At 36.1% G+C, this 27,140-nt stretch overlaps 1 protein-coding gene across 4 annotated transcripts in view; it reads right to left on the reverse strand.

The window, feature by feature from the left end:
- Positions 1-697: 697 nt before the first annotated feature.
- The window catches only part of KCNT2 (potassium sodium-activated channel subfamily T member 2), a 149,304-nt gene continuing 122,861 nt past the window's right edge, over positions 698-27,140 (reverse strand). For 2 of the 4 annotated variants that reach the window (XM_032191885.1, XM_032191883.1), the window contains 7 exons: positions 19,567-19,668; positions 18,208-18,291; positions 16,633-16,761; positions 14,130-14,150; positions 12,458-12,758; positions 9,175-9,259; positions 698-6,886 (listed from right to left, as the gene is read on the reverse strand). In XM_032191885.1, coding sequence (XP_032047776.1) covers positions 6,775-6,886; positions 9,175-9,259; positions 12,458-12,758; positions 14,130-14,150; positions 16,633-16,761; positions 18,208-18,291; positions 19,567-19,668 — 834 coding nt within the window. In that variant the 3' untranslated portion in view covers positions 698-6,774. Of the gene's footprint in view, positions 6,887-9,174; positions 9,260-10,286; positions 10,966-12,457; positions 12,759-14,129; positions 14,151-16,632; positions 16,762-18,207; positions 18,292-19,566; positions 19,669-27,140 lie in introns of those variants that run through there. The other 2 variants (XM_032191884.1, XM_032191886.1) reach the window with 2 other exon arrangements.

The following is a 27,140-nucleotide window of genomic DNA, read 5'->3' on the forward strand; positions in this document are numbered from 1 at the left end:
CCCAGTAACTATGGGGAGGCTGTCGAGATGGTGAAGTCAGACTCTGCCCAGTGGTGTATGGTGGGAGGATGAGAGAGGAAGGGCATGCACTAAAATAAGAGAGGCTCAGATGATATGCAGAACAAATTTCTTCCATTGAGTACAGGTAAGCAGTAGAACTGGCTGCTCAGGGAGGCTGTGCAGTCTCCACCATTGGAGGGTTTCAGGACAAAGCCCTGAGCAACCTGATCTGAGCTCACAGCTGGTCCTGCTTTCAGCAGGAGGATGGGGCTGCAGACTTTCTGAGCTTCCTTCCAGGTAGCGTGATCCTGTGATCCTATGACTGTGTGACGTGATATATGATTGTAGGAACTTATCTAAGGCATGCTAAAATTCTGATTGCAATAGCATTTGGGTGAAAACCAAGACACACTCCAATAATAATGATTCTTAGTGAGAAAGGGCTTGATTCAGGATGCTGTACTAGAGCTGACAAAACTTGCTGATGCAAATTTTCTAATTAAGTCCAAAAAAACGTGCTTATTTGGTGAAGTTTACAGAGTATGTCAAATTGATAATGTGTATTATGACTATGCAATTAGAGTACTGTGAGCACTAACAAATAGGGATATGCATCTGGCACCAGAAACAGAACAAGCTGTTAAATGCTGCTTGCTTTCTGTAACATGGTTTTCCTAAGCTATTTTTAAACATTTTTATCTGTTTCCTGAACAATAGGCTCCTAAAAAAAAAAAAAAGTGAGATTTGATTCTACATTAGTCATGGTACAAAAGCATTTTAAATTCATGTTTTTACTGTCGTACTGGAGGGAAATCTTTAGATTTTATTTTGCAGATGAAACAGATATGCCCTTTGTATGACATGGTGCAGGTTCTTTAAGACTGGTTGTAGATGCAGGTAGATCTTCTAATTGGGGTAATTTACAAGCAAGCTGTGGGTTGTAGAGAAGTTTCGAAGTGTTATGGGTTCACTGGAGGTGAGTAAACTTATGGGAGCGGGAGAGAGGTGATGATAATTTGAGCCCCTGTGGCAGGAAGTTGGAAAGGGTCAAGGCTGTGTGATGCAATTCTTTAGGCATGAGTGGGGACTCTTTCAAAATGCTAATTGAAAGGCTTAGGAGGCCTTCTGATATTCTGATGCCAGGAAACAGGTATTCTGGTGCCAGGAGATGGGATAGAGTCTCTTACCTCTTTTAGTCCATGGGATGGAACTTGCAAACTCCCCTTTGCCCATAGAAGATCCTTCAGTGTATTGGAGTGGTGCAAGCTGAGATCGGGCTCAGGTCCGTTTGTTGCAGGTTGGGCTGGGGGCTTGTTCAGCCTCTCTGGCAGCACTGGAGTTGCTGGTCTACTAGAAACAGTTCTGGGGGAGGCTGTACTCCCTATGGGGGAGGTTTGAGCAGCATAGTTCTCCTTTGAAACCATCTCTTTACAAGAAAGTCTTAATTATTTCAGAAGTACTCTTACTGATGTGACTACAAGGATATTGGCAAAATAATTTTTCTGCGACAAATTCCTGCACTCAGGTAAGACTAATCTCAGGAAATGTAAACAGAGATAATCTTCTAATTCTGGTGTTGGCTGGTAAAAATGTAATACATTTTGCATCCATAAGTAACTTAAAATTATCTTTGGAAAAGACCATTAATAACTAGATTTTATAATTGCCTTTATAATTGCTGGCATTTTGATTATTATTCTGCTTAGAAAGGAGAAAACTATAAATGTTCAGGTTACATTTTATCTGACATAGAACAACCACTTGTATAGTTTAGTGTATAGCAATAGTCTATTCCAACAGTTCCTATTCAGCGCAGTTTCTTATGAATGTATTCACAAAAAGCATAGAAGAAAAATTTCCAGTGCGATTCAATTTAAAAAGTAATCTTTTTACCTCAGATATTACATTGATTTACACTTGTAATTGGGATTATTTTCTAAACATTTGCATAGGATTTTAAGATGCCCAGAGAGAACTCATCATTTTAGCTGTTCTTAAGCTGAAATGCATTCCTTTTCCTTCTAGACATACTAATAAATTATTTGAAGAGGTTAGCCTGAAAACTGAAGTTGCTAAATGCAGAGTAGTATTTCATAAGCCACAAACACAGCAGGAGCATAGTAAAATTGTAGCAAGTGTCAAGTATGCAGAATATCTCAAAGCCCTGTGGATTATTTGAAGTCTTTTTTGACTGGTTCCTCTTAATTAAAATGTTTATAGTTAGTTTATTATGAATGAATAGTCTTCAACTGTATTGAACTCTTTATTTAATGTGAATTCACCATTTCTTAAAAGCATTTAAGGATTTTTTTAATTGCCCCTATAATGTGATGGAGGCTGTACAGATGGCAATAATGGAATTATACTAGGGGTGGGAATTAGGAGATTACATAAAATACTCAAACGTAGCTTAAGTCTTGTTGCTCGTAAATGTTCAAAAAGTCCAAATCTGAAATAGAAGGGTTGGTAAATAAAGTGTTTTTGTATGTTTCTAGCTATCATTTGTACCTCTATCTAGTCTTTTTCTTTCCTGTTGAAGTTGATAATAAGGAAGTTCTGCATGGTGATTTAAGGAATTTTCTGCAGAAACAAGCCCTGTTACAGACAAAGTAATCAACATCTCCTGTGCCTCCCCTCTGCCTCAGCTTAATAAATAAATAAATAAATAAATAAATACAGCTGCAATGACCAGATAATCTGCACAGGAAAAAAAAATCAGGTAGTTTATTAGTGGAATACTTAGCACCTGAGATGAATTGGATGGATAGATGAGAGTTTATCTCCACAGCTTGTTAGAGAATCCGTTTGGAAGCAGTAACAAATGCATGTCTTTTGATTTAGAATATTGACCCTTTCCCTTGGAGGAAAGGGTGGATTGTGAATGGGGCAAGCTCTAAGTAACTTGTGAGCATTGTTCAAACTGCTTCTGTGAAAATTCTCTTGGGTTATCAGTGGTGTCTTACCCATGTGTACACCATAAGGTTTTCTTCTAATGGGCTAACGTCCTGCAACTGGTTCAGCTGCCATTTATTTGCTGGTTATGCAGAAGACCCAGCTGGTGATTTGTGGTTCCTGAGGTCTCAAAACATTATTCTATTGAAAAGCTTCTGCAACAGAAAGCTTCTTTCTGTTCTCCCTTTAACGTAATGGTCTTGAGCTAATTCATCCAGAAATCTTATAAATTAAAAAAGGCAAAAAAGCACAGACTACATGTGTATATATTTCTGTAAGATGTCTTTAGCAGATGCCTGTGGCTTACAGACAAATACCTATGCATTGTAGTTTATTCTCCAGAATTGTCTTGGTGACTGATTTTAAATCACTATCCAGGCTAGTCTGAATACAGCATTGTAGTCACTTCCAGTACACGTGATTGCATGCTGAAAGACTTCCCTATGCCACAGAACAGACCAGTGTCTTGAATGAATTTGACAATCCTCCTCTTCTGACTCTTTAATCATAGCAATTTTCCTTCTTGGTAGGGGAACTTTCTCAGGAGATGGCCCCAGCTGGATCAAAAGACAGAGATGATTCTGTAACTGACTAATTTGTTCCCTAAGGCTAGTATTACCTTCCGTGGCAGAGATGATAACTGAATACATGCTAATTCTACTTAACATGAGTTTTTTGAGGAGTCAGGTTGAGAAGATAGGCATGACTTATGCTAGGCAGTCTCCTGTGTGCTTGGGCTATTTTCCTGTTGTGAATCTCCCCACCTTCTGTTTATCTTTGTTTATAAACATTTAAAAGGTGGTCATAGTTCTATTCTACTTTCATTTCAGGTGTCTGGTAGGAAGTAAAAACATTTTCAAATCTCAATGCTTATTAATCTAAACACTGGATTCAACAGTTCTTGCATCTTGGGAGAGTGATAAGATCTACTTCCTACATGCTGTCTCTAGCTGACAGCATGTCAGCTCTCCTAATTTTGTATAAATGGCTGTCTCAGAGTAGAGTTAGTTTCCTGCCTCTTCTACATTCATGGCCTCTGGACACCTAACTGGAATGCGTTACTTCTGGCTCCAATTAATAATGAGACTGTTTCCAGGCCCTCTTACATGAAACCTCATCTTGTGTGTATGGTCAGAGAACAGGCCTGAAGACAAGTAGTGGGGGAGGAGGGGGGAATGCCTGACATGAGACCCATATAAAAAACTTTAGTGGAATATCGCTTTCTGGCAGCTCTGCATTATTTGAATTTCAATGATTCCACAGGCAGCCGTTGTGGAAAAAACACAGGTTCCTTAGCGTTGCTGCTTTGGGCTCTGCTTAACTAACCCTTGAAACATTCAGGGTTCATACACATTCATATGTAGTATGTTCCACATTCATATGTAGTAAAACAATTATTCTTATGAAGTTTGGTTTTGCTGAAGCGGTGCTTGCTTAGGCAGTAGTTGGCTCTGATACAGATTTAGATAACTTACTACCTTTCTGGCTAGCATATTGTGGGATATAGGTATATCCTAGATATAAGCAGACTTCCTGTCATTGTCAATAGTCTATACCAAACTTCAGAGATCTAAGTGTAGGTAGCATCTATGAATAATTTATTTGGATAATTTATCTGCTTCATAGGCAAACTAGTATAAATACTGAAGCATAAGCAATATGTGTTTTTTATTAAAGCATCTATCTAGAAACCAACAGTCTATCCGGTAACTAAGTAATTAAAATTGTCACTAAGGAAAGTTGTTTCAGTAAAGCAATCGATGGTTCAGTTGCATTTTAGGAAAGTCCTTTCATTGGCACTGAATTTCCCTTCTAAGTAGAGAAAATTGAAGTGCTGAAGATATTCTGCCTGCCCTCCTGTCCCCTAACAGAACAGGTAGCTTGCAAATGTGCCTACTGATGTAGGAGGCAGCAAAATTCAGAGTTAACTTCTAATAGGTGAGAACAACTGAAAAATGAACTTATACTTTTGTTCTAACTGATTTGTCAAAATGAATTATATATGCCCATTGATCCTTACATTAGATATGTATAGAACCTATACTTGTACTGATTTTCAGTAGTGAATAGTAGTCGTACTAATTTTCAGTAGTGAAGTTTCCTCTTAGAACTGGAACTCTTGTTCTTGTGCTAGTGTTCTGACAACTTCAGTCTACTCTAAGGCCTTTGTTTTCTTGTAAGTCAGTAATCTTAAAGCCATATGGAACAGTTAAGTTTCAGAAGAATTAAGAGGAAGAGAAGAAATAATATATTTTCTGTAATTCCTAATATGAATGTGATTTGATTTCAACATTCTTGCAATGCTTATAAGCATAATTGCACCAATGAGGTTTTCTTTGGGCAACTTGGCATTTTATTTTTCAGAACAAAATCTGCCATGTAGTTGGTTTTCTGAATAATACAGAAGAAAACGTTTTTTTTTTTTTTTGTACATGTAAGACATCAAGGGAATCCAAAGAATAATCTGTCTTTTCACTGTAATCTGCATGTCAAATTTCTTGCGCTGTTGGATTGTTGTAGCAGTAGGATTTTTACCTCAAGGATGCTCTTCCCCATTTGTGATTGATGGCAAAGCAAGCATGTGATTTTGCAAGATCATGTTTCCTCTGTAGAAGATTTGAGCAAAACTTCTGAGGTTCTTATATGTGTAGACTGAAGATTCTGTAACAGCTTCAGGTGTTTGGTACAATAGTAGATGCTTTCTTGTGTACTTACTGCCAAAACCGAACCTTCAAATCCATGGTGCTTTTTCATGTAATGCAGTATTCCATTTGTTTTATGGCTGGGTAATAAGTTTCTCTCGTTTTCAACATGATACATAATTTCATATAAAATTTATCACATTTGGGTAATCTGACTGGGCATATGCATACTTTGGACAGTTGCAGTTCTGTCATCATCATGGAGATAGGAAGGCTCTGTGATATGAATCATTTCCTAAAGAGATGTTCTCTCTTCTCTGTTATCTACTAAGGCTTCTCATTGACACCTCCCTGAGGTTAAAAGGGTCGTTTTTCACCTGAGCTACCACTGTTTGCAGTTTCACATACTTCCTTCCCAGGTTTTGCAGATAGGGGGGGGCTGTTTCTGTATCCCTAATAAAATGGTCCTGCTTCAGTTGTTCTACTAAATGCTACCTTTTGAAATGCCTGTGTGAGATGATGGGGAGTTGCTTCCAGATGGGCTTCTCTGGGCTAAATTTTGAGTGGATGTGCCCCAGATCTGAACCTCAATGAGTGTGACTAAGTTGTGTCATTCTGTAAGCCCATAGAACATACACTGAAGTCCTAGAGACAATGGGACCAAACTAGGCTTTTCTAATATATATAGGTGTCAAGTTAAGCTTGAATATTATCTCAAAGGCTGGATTCTTGATGCATACAGCCTTATTGGCGCCTTTAGGTATTAACATATTTTCTGCCACAAATTATGCATCATCTGTCTATGGGCATCAGATAATCTTTGAGGATGTACATCAGGAGCTTAGTCACTGGCATGCTGTCAACTTGATAAATATGCATAGAAGCTTCTAAGTGAAACATATGTTGGAATCTATCACTTCTTTCATCATTTCTTTATATTGGTTAAATCATAAGTTTCACAATTCTGCTAAGATGAAGTTCAACTACCATACTGAACAGGCCAAAAGCCTGACAATCACCAAAATTAGAATTTCTAGAGATCATGTTTCTAAAGTTGGTGACTTACCAACTGTCAATTTGATTCCAGAATCTGAATAAAATGTACCACTCAGTTTTCAAAACGGTTGGTGGAAACTGTGTGTGTATAAAAATGTCTCTTAATTTTGTGATGAATTACGTATCAAAGTTGTGTTTCCTCCCTGGTATCTTGTCCCATTGTGTTGCAGAAGCTGTCTTTTCGGCTGGGTGCTGTATTTGGAACATAAGCCAAGGGATCAGGTCGGATCAAGTATCTATAAAAAGAAATTATACCTCTTATTAAAAGCCTTGGAACAAGCAAGGACAAATAAACACAGACTGTTGTAATGTTGAAAAGATTTGAGGAAGAATTAGATAGGCCTAGTTCCTGTTGGGTAACTTGGAAATTTTTGGCAATTCCACTTACACTGTATAATAGTAAAGCCTTTCGCACCATCTGCCTAGGCATCCTATATATGTACAGGGTACAGCTAAACCTTAATTTTGCCTGAGAGCCACTTTGATCTTTTTGATACATCAGTTCTGTTCCTAAACATCCGCTACAGTCCTTGAACACACATTTGCCAGTAACTCTGTATTTCTTTATGCATCTCTTTTTACTCATTATGCCTTGAAAAAGGGACAAGCAGTTCATACATTTCCTCTAAAAAGAATGTTGTAAGGAATCAAGAGATTAGTTGTGCATAGCTAAGAGAACTGAAAAGCACAATCTTGATAATCTTGGTGTAGTCTGGCAGGCTCAGGATGGACCTCTTAGTTTTGAGAAAGGACTTCTAGTAGATCCAACAGCTGCAAGTACTGCTTTGGAGAGTCCTGAAAGTACTCTTATTTCTAAATGCCGAGAAACTTTCCTCATATGCTAACTCAAAGTTGCATATTATCTAATATGCCTACAATAAATCACAAACATAATAAGATCATAGCAAATGTGAAGGACTTCAGTTGTATAAGTATAGGAATTCAGACAATGAAAGTTGAATCTGTAGCCCTTTAAGGGCTTTTGTTTTCATCATAGAGCTGTCCAGAAATAAATGGCTTAGATGGGATTAACTCACATTGGCTTGAAAGTGCAAATAACAGCAACGAAAGAGTAATGTGCAGGAGGAAGTCTGGAAAATGTACTGAGAAACAGGTGAAAAAAGATGTGGGAAGACCAGCCTTCCAGCTCGTCAGCAGCAAGGACAAAAAAAAAAAAAAAAAAGATTTTTACCTGCTCTAAAATGTGTGACTAAAGGAAAATTGCTGTAGAAAAAAAACACTTCTTCTTTCTTGCCTCTCCACTAATTATCTCCTATTGCATGAGGGTAAACTGGCTGTCTAGTCAAGAGAACTAAAATTTATCTTAAAGCCATTGGCATAAACTGAGACACAAGCTCTGAGGCCCGCTATCAGGAAACGATCATACATCAAGCTAGGTAACAGTATGTGCGTGTACAGGCTAAAGATGTGTAGGTACAGCACAGCAAATTCAGTACCGCTGCAAAATTATGCACTCACTATTGAATTGCTGTATACCTTGATTATTTTGCAGAGGTAGAAAAATAAAATGTGGACTCCTAGTCCATCTAGCTAGACTAGGAAACAGTATGTGCATTTACAGGTTAAATATCAGTAAATATTATATTGTGGAGTTCCATAACAGTGAAAATACTATTCCAAATAATTTCAACAAATTTTATAACTGTAGTTGCTGTTAAAAAGTATAGCATAAAAACTATTAGAATACCACAATAATATAAAGCACTAAAATGTAGGGTTTCCTTGTTTGGTTTTGTGTTTTTTTTTAGTATCAATAGGGATAATAGCTCAAACAATTTTCCTGCTTGTGAGTAGACAGCGAGATGGGTTGGCGCTGGCGTGGAGGACCTTGCACAAGGACCCTGGAGCAGATGGGGGATATTAGTATAGTAAGGCAGAGGCAAAAGAGGCTAGAGACAAAAACGGCATAGGACCTAAACAGAGTAATCACATCAAACTTCAGTATGAGAAAGTGACTGATAATATATCTAAAATTCTTGAGCAGTTCAAACTTTGCATTCACCTGTTTTTTCTCAAGTGGTCTTCAAAATTCTTATTGAGCAAGTTAAAAAAAATAATAATAATTAAAAATAAAAAATGATGCATTTAGGTTCTGTCATTTGTTTGAATTATCATAAGCATGAATATTGCATGACATTTGGGGTAGAAATGCTTTTTATTTTAGTGGCATTTGAATCCATGAAGTAAAATCCCATTTGAAGAATTATATTTCTATTAAGACTGGAGAAATTTATTGAGAACATTAATTCTGTGAAGCCATACAGTGAACTCGGTTAATTTTGTTTGTTTGTTTGTTTAAATACACAGATTAAGAGGAAGATGAGAGAATATGGAGGTAAAAGGGTTATGAAATGTGTATATTTTACATAATTATACATATAAGTGGTTGTCTAAACAGAAGTCTCCATATTTTATCCCAGGTATATGTGAAAGCGTGTTCTCCTGTTAACAGCAGAAAAGTAATAAAATTCTCATGTCCTGTGATTTTTGTGCTTATACTTACACTATATCATTCAGCTCTAATCTTGTATCTGGAGAAGGATTGATCAGGATGTAAGAAAGGGTGTTCTGATGATCATTCATCTCATCTAGAGGACAAAAATGCACATATCAAATTCATTAGACTGAAAAACAAATTGTCAAAAGTATAATTTCTGGTAAACTAATTCAATTAAAAGATCATCTTAAGCTCAGAGCTGTCAGAAGGATCAGGTGTCAAAGTGATATCAAATAAGTTTAGCAACTTTTCAACTGTACTTGAATTGAAACTATCTGACATAGCATCTTTTGATTTATCTCTCAAGATGCATTTTCTTTCTGGTGTTCTAAAAAATGTTCTTTTGCACTTTTTTCCAGTCATACTAATTCTGAATGCAACTCAGTTTTATTTTGATTAAACAATCATTTATTTGGCTTACATTGCTAAGAGGAAAGTAGGGTCTTCCATCCTCAGTTGGCATAAAGTTCCACCGATAGCCAAAGCTAAATGCTATCCATTTCCAAATTTGGTCAATATATCTCTCTCTTCACTTTCCCTAAGTGTCAAGGAAAATACTAATCTTCACTTTTATCACCTGTGCCAGTGGGTTGAAATATGAAAGCTGTATGAACAGCAATTGGAATTTCTTCATTGTATTTTTAACCATTCTTCTAATGCTATGTTGCATTGGCTGACAGAAATCTTTTCCTCTTTTTTTTTTTTTTTTTAGGGGTTTTACTTAGCTGAGTCTCAGCACGCTTCTGTAGCTCTGTAGCTGTCACTGCTGTATCTTTTCTTTTGTATAACCTTCTCTTGATGTTTTTTCATAAGTTGTTGCAGTGAGGCTAATTTCAATTTAATAGGAAAGGCGTTTCATCTGTACTAATTACTTTTTCACTTTTAGGGAAAATGATGCAAAAGAGAACAGTCCCATTCTAGTTTCAGCACAATTCCTATATGGCGTTAATCAAGTATGCTTGATATGTGGTCTTTAGGATGAAAATTGATATTGGACATTTTAAACTACATGTAACTTTTTATGTGCTTGTACCACATTTTGCACTACCGTAAGCATGTCTGTCTAGAGAACAATTAGATAAACTCAGACTCTTAGCACAGGTGCAATTACACAGCTAAAATGGTCTCTAACAGTACAGCTTATTTCTGTAAAATGAAGCTGATGCAACATATTGTAAAAAGTTACACAAACACATTCACCAGTGTACTAGTCTCATGCTAGTATCATGCTTCAGCTAGAGGGCTTGCATGGCCAAAAATGTGTTGTGCCTCAATTGGCATAAGTGAATTCAGTTATTTGACTTTAGAATTGGAGTGCTTAGGGGGTTTTAGGTTATCAGTGTAAACAAAACTGAAGATGTGAAATTAGGTATAGGATCATTCCTTTATATGGGGATATGTAAGCAGCTGTGACTGTTTCCTGTTTTTTTTTCATCGCTCCCCATACACTCAGAAAGATGGTGTTAAGGAATATGCTTAACTTCTGCAGGGAGCTAACTGGAATGATTGATTTCTAAGTGTGAAAAAACAGGGATGTTAAAAGGTTTCTATTCTATATGTAGTAATAGGATATGTAGTAATAGCTTAATGTGTAGTGGGATGAGTGGGCAGTGAGCTAGTTTTGAAGGCAGGTGAAAGTCGTGTGGAATTTTTTTACTGAATGTGAAGGAGGATAGATGGCAGTGGGAATGTGACAGTCCAGGTTAGCAGCTGGCTGCATGTGTAAAACTTAATTTTTATTTTCAGAACATGGTGTTCCTGGGGTTGTCAAAGTAGTTTCTTTATAATGAGATGCATCTGTAAGAAAACACGGAAGAGATAACAGAAGTTTGTAAATCAGAAGCAGGGCAGATAGATTTGTATTAGCTAAAGCATCTACCTATCAAGATTTTGCTGTTCTGAATATAACAGAATGGTTTTAAGTAATTAAATGAACATCTGATGTCAGCTCTTAACTAGGATTATAAAAGAAAAGTAGGAATTGACCAAAGTTCTCCTGTGACTAGTATAAACGTGAACAATGTTTACAAAATTTCTTGGGGTTGATTAAATGTTACTGTGGCCTGTGTCACTCCTGGAAGATACTTAGTCCTGATTCTTTCAGCAGACTCATAGTACACACATATAAAGTGGGAGTAGTAATTATCCAGTTGGAGTCTCAGATAAAGAACTCGTATGTAAATTGTAAAGACTGTGCAAAATTATAACCGTGTATTCTGCAGTAGCTTTTTCTCATGATGAAGTTAATGTGTACATAGCAACAATAGGAACCACTGCTGGGTAGTACATTGCTGTTGATGTTAAAGGATGTCCTGACCCTGCATTAAGAATATGTGCTGTCAAAATGGGCCAATAAGAATATTCATGGTATAGGAGATATTGATTACCTTCAGCTAATGGATACTTTAGATATAGGTAAACTGTAAATAAAATGGTGTTGAAAAATCAGTAGTAATGCATTTGTCAAGCAATATTTTGGATGCTTTGAATGTAAATTGAGCATGGGAATTGCAGTGTTGGTTCTTCTGAACAAGAAAGCGCTAAGCTTCTTATTGGACCTACTCTGCAAACAGAAAAGATGAGAGATGAAGAAATTGTTGCTTTTCCTAGGAAAACTAGAACCCATAGCTCTGAGGATTTCCACAGAACACTACAAAGCCAAGGCTGTAGAAGGCCATCCCAGGCAGCTGTTGTGCATAAAGTTTAGGAGTTTATTACAGAACTCTTGTCAATAGAGTTGTTGTTTTTTTTTTTTTTTAAATTAAGATTAGTTTTGCTGGAAAAAGACATGTTTTATAAAAACATCTAAAGACCTAGTGAAACTTGCTTCATAAAAATGCCTTTAATATGACACTTTTGCGTTCATTTTTAAAAATACAGGGAAAATGTATCCTCCTTCACACAAACAATTCCCCACCTTGATAGATTTGCAAACTTCATAATAGCTCTCTTCACTTATGTTTCAACAAGTTTGTGGAAATATGGAGCAGTTGTTCAATGACTAAGGAATATTTACATATTCTGCATACACATATATATGCTAAATTTAAATATGACGGAGGTGGTCATATTTATTTAAAGCTCATATATTCTGAACTTTCATCTGAAAATAGGAATGGGTGATAATAGAACTGATTTTTTTAAAAAGATGAAAAAAATTTCATTTAAAAGAAATTACCACAAGCCTATTTTACTTATGGCACACTGTTCTTAAAAAAAAAAAAAAAAAAAAAAGGGTTTTGTATAATGCTAATATTTTTATTAATTTTAAGGATTAAGTTAATCATACCATATCCTGCTGGAGAAAGGCCCAGGTGCTTCATTCTATTTTTCACAAGTTCAGCAAGTTCCTGTCTTTCTGACCTCCTATAAAGATTCATTCGCTGCTGGCTTATCTTCTCAGCCGTTTTACCAGAGTGTCTTGGTACTCTTCGGCTCAGTCGTCGGGCCCACTGCATGCTTTTTCGTCGTAACAAAGGATGATCAGACTGATCACTAGATGTTGAGTTACGATGGTTACTGCGATAATTAAATTGCTCTCTGGTGTCTTTAGTGTCTTCCCATTCTTCCACACTAATAGAGATTTGAGACTTGAAGGGAGAATGATGAGACATTAAGGGGTTTAAAAAATGGAGGCAGAATAAAACATTCACTTTTCAGTAGTGCAGCTGAACAAGTGTTTTAGCTGTAATGGAGCTGAGGGAATTTAGTTGTTCGTAGTTACTGAATGTTCCTGAGTTGGTTACTCTCTACTAGATTATTTTTTTTTTTAGTTTTAAAAATTAAAAAAAAAAAAAAAAACTTTTTTTAATTTTTAAAAGAAATTGAAGTTGTAACTGTTTTGACTGCACCATTTCGAGTGCTCTCTTAATACTACAGGTGAAAATTGCCTGTTACCAGTGTCTCATTTCCAGGTATTTTTCATCTACCAGCATGTGATTTCTGGACTACATCTGTTCCTGAAGTTGTATGCAATATTCTAAAGTGTGATTCAGGGCATCTCTTCCAAATGTGGTAATCTATAGTTCCTACCTTGAGGTATAGTTATATTGCTTTTTAGCAATGGTATTGTAAAAAAGCAGACTTAAAATCTGGCCCTCTATTGCTATTTTCTTCATGCCACCCAACTGTGACCAATAATACTCTTTGTGCAATCACACAAAGCAGTATTAAAATGACTCAGGTGAATGTTAGATTTAACTATAATACCTTTGGATTGTATTTCCAAAAACAAACAAACAAAAAAACCCTACTTCCTTATAATCTTGAGCTGTTGTTCTGATATTTAAAACATGTCTTTCATTGGCATTGAAATCATGAAGCCCTCACCAATATCCTGATATCAGTGTGGTCTTATTACCCGGTTACTGATGCTAGTTTGATGTGTTGTGGCTTTTTTGTTTGTTTGTTTTTAAATCCAAAACAAAGATGACTTTTAAAGTTGAGGTTGTCTTACTTTATATGAATCCTCAAGAACAGAAGGAGGTCATGATACACTTAAAGTGATCAATGACTACACCAAATTTATCTGAAGAGCTACAGAGGTTCTAAAGATCTTTTTCTATTAAAATCAAATCTGAAGGCAAGATTCTGTTGACCTTGTCAGTGTTGAAAATTTTGCTCCAACAGCAACCCGAACCAGGTTTACGTGTAGCCACATATTCTTTACAATAAACTTGGGGATTTTTGTCCATTAACAGTTAGTGTCTTTAGGATCAAGGTTTTCAGCTCACTGCAAAGATTCAAAAAGGATTCAATAGGGATAGCCTACCAAATCCCATAGGGCTTTGTAAAAGTCATTCTGTCAGCTTTCAAATTTTCAATAAGATGTTTGTGTACAGAACAATGTTGCTTTACACTTTATTTATTCAAGGATGTTCCATCACATAGTTCTGTTTCCTGTAAGGATTTTACTCCCAGGGTTTGACTCAGAAACAGGCAGACAATGATCAAATACTTACTTGTGAAGCCGTTTCTCGTGACTGACAATGAAAGGGGTGGGGGAAACAAAACAAAAGACAATTTAAACTGAAGTGAATTCACAGAAGCAAACATGGAGTATTTAACAGCAACCACAGAAAATCAATTACACAGGTAGTAAGGAATATCCCATATCTCTCTTCTTAACTAAATGGAAATAGATGGAATCATGCAGGTCATTGTGTGGCAAGCTAGGTTTTCATGTTCTTTAGCAACTAGATCACTGAAAATTTTATTTTTAGGGGAAAGACGTGCATCTGTCTGTCAGAGTGAAGTGAGGGTGTCTTATTTGGATAGTACAAAAAAGGTTTAAAAGGAGAACTAGTACATATAGAAATATTTGTATATTTTGTTCTTGTGAATCAAGTTAAAAATTAACTGCCTGCTCTAAGGTATACTTAATTCAAATTAAGTTTTGTATGTCTGTTTAAAATGAAATTGATATACACTTTTGAGGTTCTGCATTAGAAACCTTCAATTTATGACTAGAAATTCATCATTCCAAAACAAAAAAAAGTAATTCAAGTTTCTCTAACTTCCATTTTAAAGACCTCATCAAACAGTATTTTAATGCTGTTTTCTGGTTTAATATATTGAAAAACTAAATGATAGTTCACACTATTTCTTAAATTAGTTGGCAATTACTTTAATAATGGAATAGCTCTCCATAAAGACTACAGATTTCAGAATTTCTCAGTTCACCACAGAAGCAGAGCCAGGTGTGATGCTTCTACATATTCTGGGGAAGAGCTAGGTTAGGAAAGGCTCCCATGCCTCTGTAGAAGGGTAAGGTTTTCATGAATGTTCACCCACTGAACAAGAAACTGTTGGAGTATGTATATGTGGGAAATACTTCTTGGGGTTTGCATTCTGATTCTGGAGCTTTTTAAAAAGGTTAATAAATGTTTTTAATTTAATGAACAAAGACAGTACCACTCTTCCACTTGAATCCAGTACATAACAACTTGGGAATTTAACTAGATGTCTTTATCTTTTCCAATTCTTCCTCTGCCTGATTTATCAAACTCTTCAGGAGACTACCAATGAAACCTGGCAGGAAGTAATAGAAGGAGTTTGTTGTTGTTGTTGTTGTTGTTGTTGTTTTGTTGTTTTGTTTGGTTTTTAATTGCTTCTGTCCTCCCCAGAAAATCTGGGCCTGATCTGATCAGGTATTCAAGCATTAAAGTACAGGCTTCAAAGGTTCCTCATGTTACAGTAAAATTGTGAGTTTAACTGACTGACTTAAATCTTGTTTTTTAGTAAAGCCTTTGAAAGTTTATCTGTGTTTAATTAATTCTTAGTTTGCCATGTCCTTTGCTGTGATAAAAGCTATGACAACTTTTTTTTTCATATTAGCAGCGATGGCAGTGATTTTGCCTACAAAATCCCTCTCAAAGGGATTTTGATGGATTGTGTTAATGCTGCTAAATTTAAAGTCATCTGACATTATTGCAAATGCAGTGCATGCCAGCTAGGCTGTAGAAGCCATGTGGAGTAGTATTGGTGCTCCACAAAGAATCACTAGTCAACTTGGCATCTTGCATAGCCTCTTGTAACCCTTATTTTTAAGTTAACTTTAATGTTTGTACTTGCTTCAAGATAAAGCCTGTAGTTAAATGGCTTAATGTTTTATAACCTTACCGCAGAAAAGAATATAAATTGTCTATATTGGAAATCTGTAAACTGAGACTGTATTTCAGAAGCAGAAAAATTTTGTTGCAAAGTAGAACCATATTTGAATCATGGTTTAATGAGATGGCAGTATTAATGCTCATGTAAATAAATGGCTTATGGATAAGAGATATGGAAGCTGCACAAACAAAAAATGAAAATGAATGATGTAGTACGTCACTACAGCACGTATGTTAAATAGTCAGGAAAGAGAGTATCAATTTTGATATGTTTGTGTGTGTATGTGCACACACAGGGAGAAATATATATTTATATGGCAGACATATACAGAAATAACAACAGCCAAGGTTAAAGAAATACCATTATATTTTTAATAACAATTTTATTCTCTAGTTCATTTCTAGTTACAAATTCATGTGAATACTGAAATGCTACCTGTTTGGGTTAGAGTGTTGACATTCTTATTGCACCTGATACAGAACCTGGTCATACAGTTTGTTATAGATATTGCTGTTAGTCGTTACATGCAAGTTCAGCCTAAATCTACCTGTTCCTGAGCTGCATTTGCTCTTTAGTTAGTCAATTCATAGATGAGCATAGGAATGAAAATCTGTATGTAGACTGGGTCTGATATTCATGTGGTCTGGGCCTTGTGTTAATCTGACTGTATACATGCCAGCGGAGGGAGGCCTTAGTGGGTTAGAATTAAGTGCATTTGCATACATGGCACCCCCAATATTCTTTAAATAAGTTGTTCCAATTTTTATGAAGACCATAAAAAAAAAAAAAAAAAAAAAAAAAAGAATCTTGTATACTCTGTAACCAACTCCAAAATATAGTAAAGTGACGTACCTCAGATGTTGTAAGCTTTTGAGATTCTGTCCTATAGATTCCAATTGGAATGTCTCCTGTAGAAGAACAAAGTTTCTGATATAGTCTGGCATATGTCCTAATCCACAGATCCTCTTCTGTGATTTTCATCTGAACAAACAATAGGAAGGAAAACTTTAAGTCATGATGACTTATAACTTGTTCATTATAATACTCTTGAGAAAAAATGAAAACTAAATGCTAGCTGGTAATTATCTTATTGTAGAGTTGCACCTTTCATTCACAATAAATTTGAAATTTCTGTCAAGTTTGTAGACACTGTTCCTTTGTTCTTTGGTAGACATTGTGGTGCAAGTGGTTCAGTCATTTAGGAATTACTTCTATCTTTAAAATTATCGTCATTTAAAATGCTTTAAAATTATTTAAACTTATATGGTATCCCTCATCCAGTGTTCATTATCTGAGTAAAATATAAAAAGAATAATAAATATAAAAAGAATGAACTACGTATCAGCAGTAGTAAGAACCTGTTGATGGACAGGCTGTAGAACAAGCAAATATTTTGAATGCTGCCAGATAACTGTTCTTTAAGACAGCAAGCTCAGTATTTGGGGAGAAAGAAGGTGGAGAAAGCAATACACTAAGCGTAAATGGTTGAAAAATTTACTACATTAATTTCAAATATTTCATGACTTCAAAAACTTTATTTCAAGATATTTATGAGTCCCTTGTGAAAGATTAAACTAACTGGCACTCCACTGTAACAAAGCTTACTGATTGGCCAACAAACACTGAAGTGCTTCTTTTAAAAAACAAGCTTCTTCAGCCAATGTTGATCAGAGCAAAGATAACTTTAGTTTTGAGAGCAACAGCCTGCAATTCTTTATATTTTCCCAGAAAGAAACTAGAAAACTCACCTATGTTTGCTACCTTGGTGTGGGAGAAAACAAAGTTGGGTGGAGTAACCCACTTAAATATTTTTAACTCTGTATAGGGAATATAGAGACACATGAACAAGATGATTTGAACATCAATGACATATACTAAATTACTTCAGTTTAGGTATGTGTGTAGATATATATTTATATGAAGTCCAATTTTTCCCTTCGTTACCTATGATGGAAATAGGTATTGTCAAACAGCATTGTGTGTAAGTGCTAGCTAGGCTCTACAGACAGGTAGAGTTTCCTATTTTTGATATATTTGGTTATTAAAATTGGTTGCTGAACTGCCATCTACGTTAAAAAAAAAAAAAAAAAAAATAAGGGGGGGGGGGGGGGGGGGCAAAAACAACAGCAAAACTTGCACTTGTGTGTTTTCCTGTCTTGCCTGTTTTCTTTCATGCATTATAGAATGGGTTGTGGGTTTTGGGGATAGGGAATGTTTTTTGCTTTGGAGGTAACTAAAAACAGACACATTTTCTACCCATTTTTCCTGTCTTCTCCCCAGTGAAAACAGAAACAGATGGCCTTTCTTGGACTTTCACAAAAGAAACTGCTCTACAAAGAAAGTAGAGGTGTTTTGCAGACAATACAGAATATTTTTTGTTATTCTGTAATAACAATAATTTATCTTTAAAGAAAAAAAACAACTTACAGAGCAAAGAAACCCAGATCCTGGTGTGGTATCAAGTCCCAGCAGAAGTCTTGTGATAGAAATCATATAATCTTTCACAAATGACTGCAAGATTTTCAGCAGGAGAGACAGAGAAGAAAGAAAACTTCAATGAACAGATGAGCAGGTAACCTTATGTGCTAAGTGTGAATTCTAAACACATTGCACATCCACATTTAAAATCAATCTCTTCATCTTTTAGATATCTTAATCATTGTAGAAATAGCTATTTCTTTATGCATCTACTGACAGGGGAAAAAAAAAAGTTTTTTGGTTCTGCATTCGTGTACAAAAAGATTCAGGGGAGAGTAAGGTATAATGAGGAAGCCTGAAAACTAAGGTGCATGTAGATGTAATATCAGTGGAAGTCAGATGTTAGCTTTGTTGATTACAAAATTAAAATAGCTATGTTCAGTGCAGATGAAATGCTGTCTTATGTTAGATGGAGCTGCAGTACTGCGTAGTGGATAATGCTAAGGTGAGACTGCTATTATTTTAATTGAAACTGGAGCCATTTGCCTTTGCTGACCCAGCTAATGTTTAAAGTAGATCTGCCTTCTCTCAGGTTAGGTTTGTTGCTTTAACAAAGTGTTTTGCTGTTTGGCAGAAAGGTGGAAATTAGATATGACTAAGCAAACTAAATGTAGAAGTGAAGGCAAAGACCAGGAACAGACATTAGATCAACTAAAACGTATTAACGTTTCTCCTCCTTATCAGTTGGGCTGCTGGAATTAGAGGCCATTGTGTGCTCTGCAAACTGTTCGTTGCCACCTCTTGGGTATAGCAGGGCAGCATTGGAGGCAGGTTATCTTTCCTTCTTGGAACACAACTTGCAGCTAGTTGTTTTTTGGCTTTAAAGTGTGATGTCTGGTCATATGGAGGTCTAGTTGACAAGAGTAAGAAGAGGCTGCCTGGTAAGATGGCTGGTAAATTACTCATGCAAATATTTCTGTTGATTTTTGTGGTTAGACCTGCTACTTTGTGGGAACGGGCACTGACTTTTTGTTGCAGAATACAAGCATTAATAGCCTGTATGATGTGTATTTTATACCGTTTGAATCAAAATTATCCATCTCACCAGACTCTTAAGAGTTTCATAGCAAGTATTGTATTGTTTAGAAGCAGAATTCATTCAATGAGAGGGCAATTTGAGGGGTTGATTACTGTAATAGCGAGGTCACGTGGAACATGCTCCACTGATCTGTCTTTGGCTCGTGGCACAGACACCTACGTTAATGGCTTACATGTAGGAAAACAGGGTCATCTGACAATTACATACAATAAAACAGGTGGTTAGAATGCATATTATCTATGTTGACAGAAGACAATTAGGCACAATACCTGATATAGCAGTGTGTCCAACATACTGATGCTGAAAACCCTGCCAGCAGCAAAAGGCAGTCGAAACATAAATGCCAAATTAGATCCCTTCTCCCGCTCTTTCTGTATAGAAATTAATAACAAAAAATAATTTTAGTGCTGCTTTTAGAAGGATTATAATATCAAACTGATATTACCTTGAAAGAGACCAAACGTATAAAATCCCTTTACCCAGAATTGTAGTTTCCACAAATATGTAGCACCTGCATTCAATACTTAGTTTTTCAAGTTGAAAGATTTTGTTTAATGCATATATTGTTTCAATCTTCACATCTGCAGTTGCACAGGGACTTTCTACCAGATCATTTTAAACAAAGATTGTAGGATTTCAACTGTGCTTAAAGCAAAATTCTTGTTATTCTTGATCCAAATTTCTTGATGCTGACAGTGAACTCTTGTTGAGATCCAAAAAGTCTACTAGGGAAGTGAACATGAAGCATGAACAGAACCTTATTCAAAAGGGAAGAAATAGTATTTCAGAGAATGTGAGAGGAGATCATATGTGGACTAGGGCAGAAACTTCTTGATCTGATACTTCTAGGGAAGGAAGCCAAAGAACATAACTACAGTTATTCCTTTTTCATATCACAACTCATGTCTAGAGACACCACACCAATGTGCTTCTTATTCCTTTAGTTATTAGTGAAACTACAGGTTGGAAATGAGCTTCCTGTTTTAAGGAGAGAGAATGCATCAAGCTTTTGGTTCAGAGACGTCATGAAGAATAAGATGTGCTCTCAAAGTACAGAAGTATTATATTTTGTAATTGAGACACACATCCATCACATATATGCACCAGTACATACTTGCTGCTGACAGGCTCAAAAGTAGCTTTGCAGAACAGAACATGGGGGTCCTGGTGGACACCAAGTTAAACGACGCTAATAGTGTCTTGGGGAGGAGTGTGCAAGCAGGTTGAAGCAGGTGATCCTGCACCTCATCTCAGCAATGGTGAGGTCGCACCTGGAATATGGTATCCTGAGCTCACTAGTAGAAAAGAGGCACAGACATACTGGAGAGTCCAGCAAAGCACAACAATGAAGGACTGGAGCATCTCTCCTGTAAGGAAAGGCTGAGAAAAGGCTGAGAAAGTTGGGACTGTTTAGCCTGGAGAAGAGAAGGTTTGGGGCAGAGGAGGTGGTGAGGGTGTTTGTGTGTATCTCATTAACGTGTACAAATATCTGAAGAGAGGATGCAAAGATGGTGGAGTGAGGCATTTTCAGTGGTGCTCAGTGGCAGCACAAGAGGCAATGGGCACAAACTGAAATACAAATGGCTCTTTCTGAACATAAGGAAACAAATTTTACTGTGAGGGTGATAACAGTGAAACAGCTTGTAAAGCCTCCCTCCTTGGAGATATGGACTGGAACAAGCATTAGCAAATTAAAATGTATGCTTAGATGATGGCATTACTGTAGAAAGTCATATCTCCTAGTCTTCCTGAGCACTCACCTGACAGCATCAGATAAACCAATGCAACTCATTAACTCACAACTTATTCCTAACAAGGTTGGCAAAGAAACTAACTTTGTCAAACAGACTGCATCTCTCACTAGCAGTTTTTGTTGCTCAAAGAGGGATCCAGAATCTTACAAAGTGCTACCAGTGACTTAAGTCACGATAACCAGTTGCTAATTCACAAGGTACATCCATACCAAGCACTACCTGAATGATGGAAACTAGCCTCCAGAACTCTGGCTGAGTTGAGATTGCTGATTTGCTATAGATAACTCCCCAGCAGGAAGTGGGGAAGACCAAGGCTTGCTGTGTCATCTGTTGTTGTGCAGTCCCACCCTGCCTGGAACAGAGCTTCTGGGTTCCCTCTCTGACCCTTGCCACGTTAACTGCTCTGCTAACGGTTGAAGTCTGTTTCAAGTCTGTCAGCTGCATTCCTGCTGACTAGCTAAGTAAGTTTTCCACAAAACAGACAATTGTTCCCTAATCATCAGACAGGTCAAGACTAAAGGTACAGGCCCATTACTATTAAAAAAAAAATAAAATAAAATCATGTTATGGCAAATTGCTAATAAGCAGGCCTCTGTTCTACGTGCAGATGTCTTAGTATGCCTACCATAGCCATCAGCATTGAAAGACTTGCAGTTAATGTGTTCAACTTCTTTCCTTCCTTCTAAAGATCCTATTTCCATACTATTCAACTTAGGTTTGTTCTCATACTTGTCAACTCACTTTAGTATGCTGGACATTGTGCATAGTCTCTACAAACAAATAACCAGGTATCCAAACCAAAGCTAAATGGAAAGGATGTTGTACTCCTTTTTTCTGTAGGGTCACAATCCTCTTTTCTTAGTGCTTTTATGTCATAAAACGTTTTTAAACAAAAACAAACAAACAAAAAAAACCTACACTCTTTTGTTTTGTTTTTATTTGTTAAGTATGAGTGTGACATAGGGCTTATAGTATAAGCCCATTAACTAAAACTGTCAATACTATCCTGTCCACCACTATTTAGAGGTGTTTATGTAGAGCACGTATTTCTCAAAACCTATAACCTGCTTAAAAATCTAGTAAAATATTGTCTGTTCTTTAAATTACTTACTTTTTCAAGAGTGTAAGAACTTATGAATTTTTGTAGTTACCCTTACAATGCAAGACTATTATAAGATCAATTTTATTTGATACTACAGTATCAATTTGAGTTGCATTTTCCTTTTGGAAGAATGTAACCACTAAAAGCACAGCAGAGATGTTATTTTAAACAAGCAGTTTAAATGAAAAACCAGAGAAGCAGGTGTCCAGGTACATAAGCGTATTGTTTGTTTTTTTGCACATACTTTCAAAAGCATCTGTTTGACTTGCTTCTCCTTTTGAATCAGTAGAAAGAAATATCACATACATTGTTATGGCTAATAAATTCAATGTGTTTAAATTCAAGAGGTTAAATCTGCCCTTCATGATTCATGTTTATTGTCAAGATTTATGCTGCTTCTGTGGAACAAGTACTGAGCAGAGGTTTCAACGTAAGCAAAGGAAAGGAGGACTATTATCTTGCACAGAAAGAAAAAAAAAAACATGCCTGGTTTTGGTTTTTCTCCTAATATTTTTTTTTTTATTTGTTTGTGTGGTTGGAGCAATGCTCTGTATTTTTATTAACTTTCTCTGTGACTCATAATTTTTCTTCACCATGTGAACTGCATGTATGCAAACATGCGCTCACATACCCTGGTCAAGCAGCAAAGGGGTGTTTCTAGTAAGTTGTGTATTTCAGACAGAATTGAGGAAAGCAGCAGTCTCAGAGTACAAAGAGCAATTTTACCTAGCAAAGCATAACATTACACCTACTGGTGTAAGCCACAGAAACAACTTATGTAGTTCTTTTGTAGTTTAGTTTATGTTTTTGAATGTTTTTCTTTTAGTGCAAAGTAGAAGATACTTTTCTTTAATTGCTGTTGTGAATGAAAATCTCTGCGTGAATTACAGAAAACATAAGATTTGTTTTACAACAAATACTTTAAAATTAAAACTACATCCATTCTATAACATTTTATGGCATGAATCAAAAATAATGTATGTTATAGGCTGTGCAAAAAAAAAAAAATGTACGTTACTGGCTGTGAAGTGACTATCATCACATCGTGACTGAGGTATTGTGTTTATCTGTCCATCTGTTTAGATAAAATTGTTGCAGATTCTGATTTTGTGCTAAGAAAGATAGGATAAAGTAAAAGATATATTTTGGGGGAATAATTTGTTTGTATACAGAATTTTGAAGATAGATGCATAGGTCCTGTTTGGATTATTTAAAAATGAAAGCTTGGAAGTTTATTTTTCCCATATATATTACATTTCTTATATTGTTTCCTTTCTTCTCTTATTACAAGCTTGCTTTTTCTTTATTCTTGCTTAAATGAGATTTTTAAGAAATACAACTTTTACTCAAGCATGCTGTGTTGAAGTTTTTCTTTATTACCTGCAGACTCATTGGTTTTCCAGATAATACTGCAGATGTAGAACCCCAAAATGTATCAGAATATCCCAGCTGTTTTATTTCATGTGATGCTCAGCAGTTCCTTCCCTGACACTTTTTTGGAATTCACGAGGAAGGGGTTACAACTACTTAAAGTATAGATTGTTTCTAGGAACATAAGTAGAAAAGATCACGGCATGAGTGCATCCAACAGAACTGCACATTCTTAGGTGACATTTTAAGACTGTTATTAATAGATGGAGTTATTTACTTTGTGAAATATGTTCATCTGATTCGTGTCAGTATGGAACAAGGCTAGGACCACATGCTATGATGAATGTGACCTTCTGTCCTAAAGACCCTTGTATAACCACAAGTCTAGGAAAAACAGAGTGGTTAATGTATATAGTTCTTGTATCTTGCAAAGGAATGTTTTAGCAGTTCGTGTCAATGGAGAGCTTGAAGGGAAATGTATTTGTAGGCTTTTCCTTGAAGTCTCTGATATCTGGGGGAGTTCAGTATAACCGCAAACTATTATGACTATTGCAAGTCTCTGATATCTGGCCAGGAGATTAAGGAGACGGGGAGAGCTGAAGAACGACTAAAAGACAAAGCTTGCAGGGGACGCTGCACAAGTCTCTGACATACAGCCAAGTTGGACAATGGAGAAGGACAAGAGGGAGGAAGACTATGAGCCTTCAGCACAAGAGACCCCCAGAGGGACCACCGGAGACTGATACGCATGCTCCAGTAGGAGGGTTTGGATTCCGGAAACTATAATAACCCTGTTTTTTTTAGAAGTAGTAATGAATATGTATCAGCCTAGGAGCATAAAAATCAGCTGCTTGATGTAACTGGTGTGCGTCTTGGTGGAGCAGAGACCTGGCACACACTGCACTGTTTGCTTACCTCTATTCCTTTAATAAATGGTAAACTTTGATTATAGTCATATTTTGAAGACTAAGCCATTTATTACAACTTCATTCTCAGTGTTCTCCTTATGGTTGTGGCTTTGCTCATGTGAAGTTCAGAATTACACTTGTTATTGCTTTGAAAACAGTAATACCCTTCTGGTTTTGGGAAGTTCCTAGCATTTGCCATGCCTTCTTCATGAAGGCTATTTAATTTTCAATTAATTATTTCCTTTGGGGTTTGCTTGTTGTCAGAATACTAGACTATATTTGCTCAGGTCAAGTTCATAATGTTTTAATTTTATTTCCTTCTTTCCTCTCTTATTATCACGATTTTATTTTATTTTTATTTTTTTTACTATTAATAAATAAACACATAGTCCTTCATAGCAGTCAATGCTGTTATGTTCTTTCTAGTCAGGATGCAGTTCACACAAGGATATTCTAAGCTGTGCTAATGTAAACATGAATGAGCTTGTCACAGTGGTTTCATGGCACCAGGGCTGTGCTGCACCTCCTTGTTAGGGGATGGGAAATGTCTTTCAGCTCCAGGCCAGAGTGTGAGGTATGGGTATGTGATGTAAGGAGTTGCACGTGAAATCTTGACCTTATACATGTAGCTTCTAGTGAAGAAATCAAGGCTCTGATATTTTGGTTTTAGTCTCAAATGTAACTTGTAAAATACCAACTACAAAGTAACCTGAAGCTTTGTTTTGAATATCTTTCAGTGGTTGAAAGAGATGTAGGGCCCATCTTCATTTAATATATTCTACACCAATTTAGACAGTAATGTGAAACTGCTATCTAACTGGTATGTACGAACAATGCAAATTTGCTGTATGGAATGTATAAGGATATAATGTGAAACACAGTTTTGGAGTTATCCAAGAACATATAAACGTGATGATGTTTAGTGGCTTATTACAGAGAAAACGTAAGTGCACGGCTAGTTTTGGTAAATGCTGGTTGTTGCCCATGTGAGATATGACTTAAATCTGGGTATGGAAGCCTCTTTACGGTCTCTTTCTTGACATAAGGGATTTTGGATCAATATCGCTTCACCTTTGGAATAGATTACAATATTTTGGACTATGTTCTTAATGGCTTCTGTCCTACTGTTTTGGCAAGAACAGATTCATTTTTGTTGAAGATATGAAAAAGCTTTCTATAGATCTGTCAGTTCGACAACAAAATGTGCATGCAAACTATGTATATGGTATCAGTCAGAGCTATAGCTGATCTAAATCATTAGAGATCCACTTCAACTGATAGATTTATACCATTTAAGAGGCACCAATCAATATTTTTATTACTCACATTTAATTCCTGTTTGCTATTGTTTAATGTTACTTCAAATCTGTTTTAAAACCTGATCAGTATTAATAACAAATGGAGACCGTTTGCCATAGTGGAGGACTTGTTAGTGTTAGGTCAGAGGTTGGACTAGGTGGTCTTGGAGGTCTCTTCCAACCTAGATGATTCTGTGATTCTATCCTTAACTGAAGTTGAAAAAAGCAACATACTTTTATGTGTCATAGCAAATATGCTAGGATGTTTAAGGCAGATTTCTGCTTACCTAATATATATATATACTTATCTCTTTGAAGGTATGAAATCAGTGTTGGTGTGATGAAAAGATATATGCACATATTTTAAAATGATCACTTCAGAGATTTTATCCTTCTGTCGACACCTGCAATATTTACTTACAAAATAGTAAAAAAAAAAAAAATCATAAAAAAATAAAGTCTGAATTTTATCCAAGGTATTCTAAACATTTTTCAAGAAAGCAGGAACATTTACTTCATTTTTTTCTTATCGAAGACAAATGGAGAACTAAGTTCTAAGTTTAAACTGTGAGTACTATGTTTTCCTTTTCTCTGCTGTATAAAAGGACCACTACTTTCTCTTATGTCAGTGCTGAGATTGGTGTCCAGATCTATTTATTTTTAAAATGAGGAAAGTTGCAGCTGTAACAGCAGATGGACTTCACATCTACACAAGATGTGTATCTTTCTTCCATAGCCCATTAGGTTGAAAAGTAAATCTTGCATGCTTGTTTGAGTGCTATCTGAAGACAACTAGTCTGACTTTTGAAGTCTTTCTGAAAATGGGATGCTTAATGCAGAAATAATCATCGACTGTACATTTGACTGCATTAGATAATTTTTACTCAAGTTCTTAATTGTCTTTGATTTTGCATGAGGGAGTTCTGGAACACTTAATGAACTCCAGCACCACCTGTGAAGTGTTCCCTGCAAACATTAAGATGGAATGAATGGGAAATATCAACAGCAGACAACTTCAATCGCAATAAAGAAAATGTTCTTTTAAGGTAAATTATCTACTGCTATTTCAGCATAGAATGGTTTGGATAGGAAATAAGTTAACTGTTCAGCTTCCAACCTATGCCCACAACTTTGCATTTGTGCAATACATAAAATTACAGAAGTTATAATATTTCTAATTATTTTCAGTATCTGTGCTGGGTAAAAAAGGGAGCTTGTATAAGGCAAGAGAGAGAAATGAGATTAAAATCTTGGTTTCATTGCATTGGAATTGATACGTTAACCATCCATTGAATAGTCCAGAAGCAACTGTAGATACTATATACTGAGGGGAAAAAAAAAAAAAAAGTTATTCCTATTCTTTCTTCCCCATGTCATTAAGTTGTATGGATTAAGGGAGTATTTTAAAAA

Source organism: Aythya fuligula, chromosome 8 (genome assembly GCF_009819795.1).
Source record: "Aythya fuligula isolate bAytFul2 chromosome 8, bAytFul2.pri, whole genome shotgun sequence".
Taxonomy (NCBI): domain Eukaryota; kingdom Metazoa; phylum Chordata; class Aves; order Anseriformes; family Anatidae; genus Aythya; species Aythya fuligula.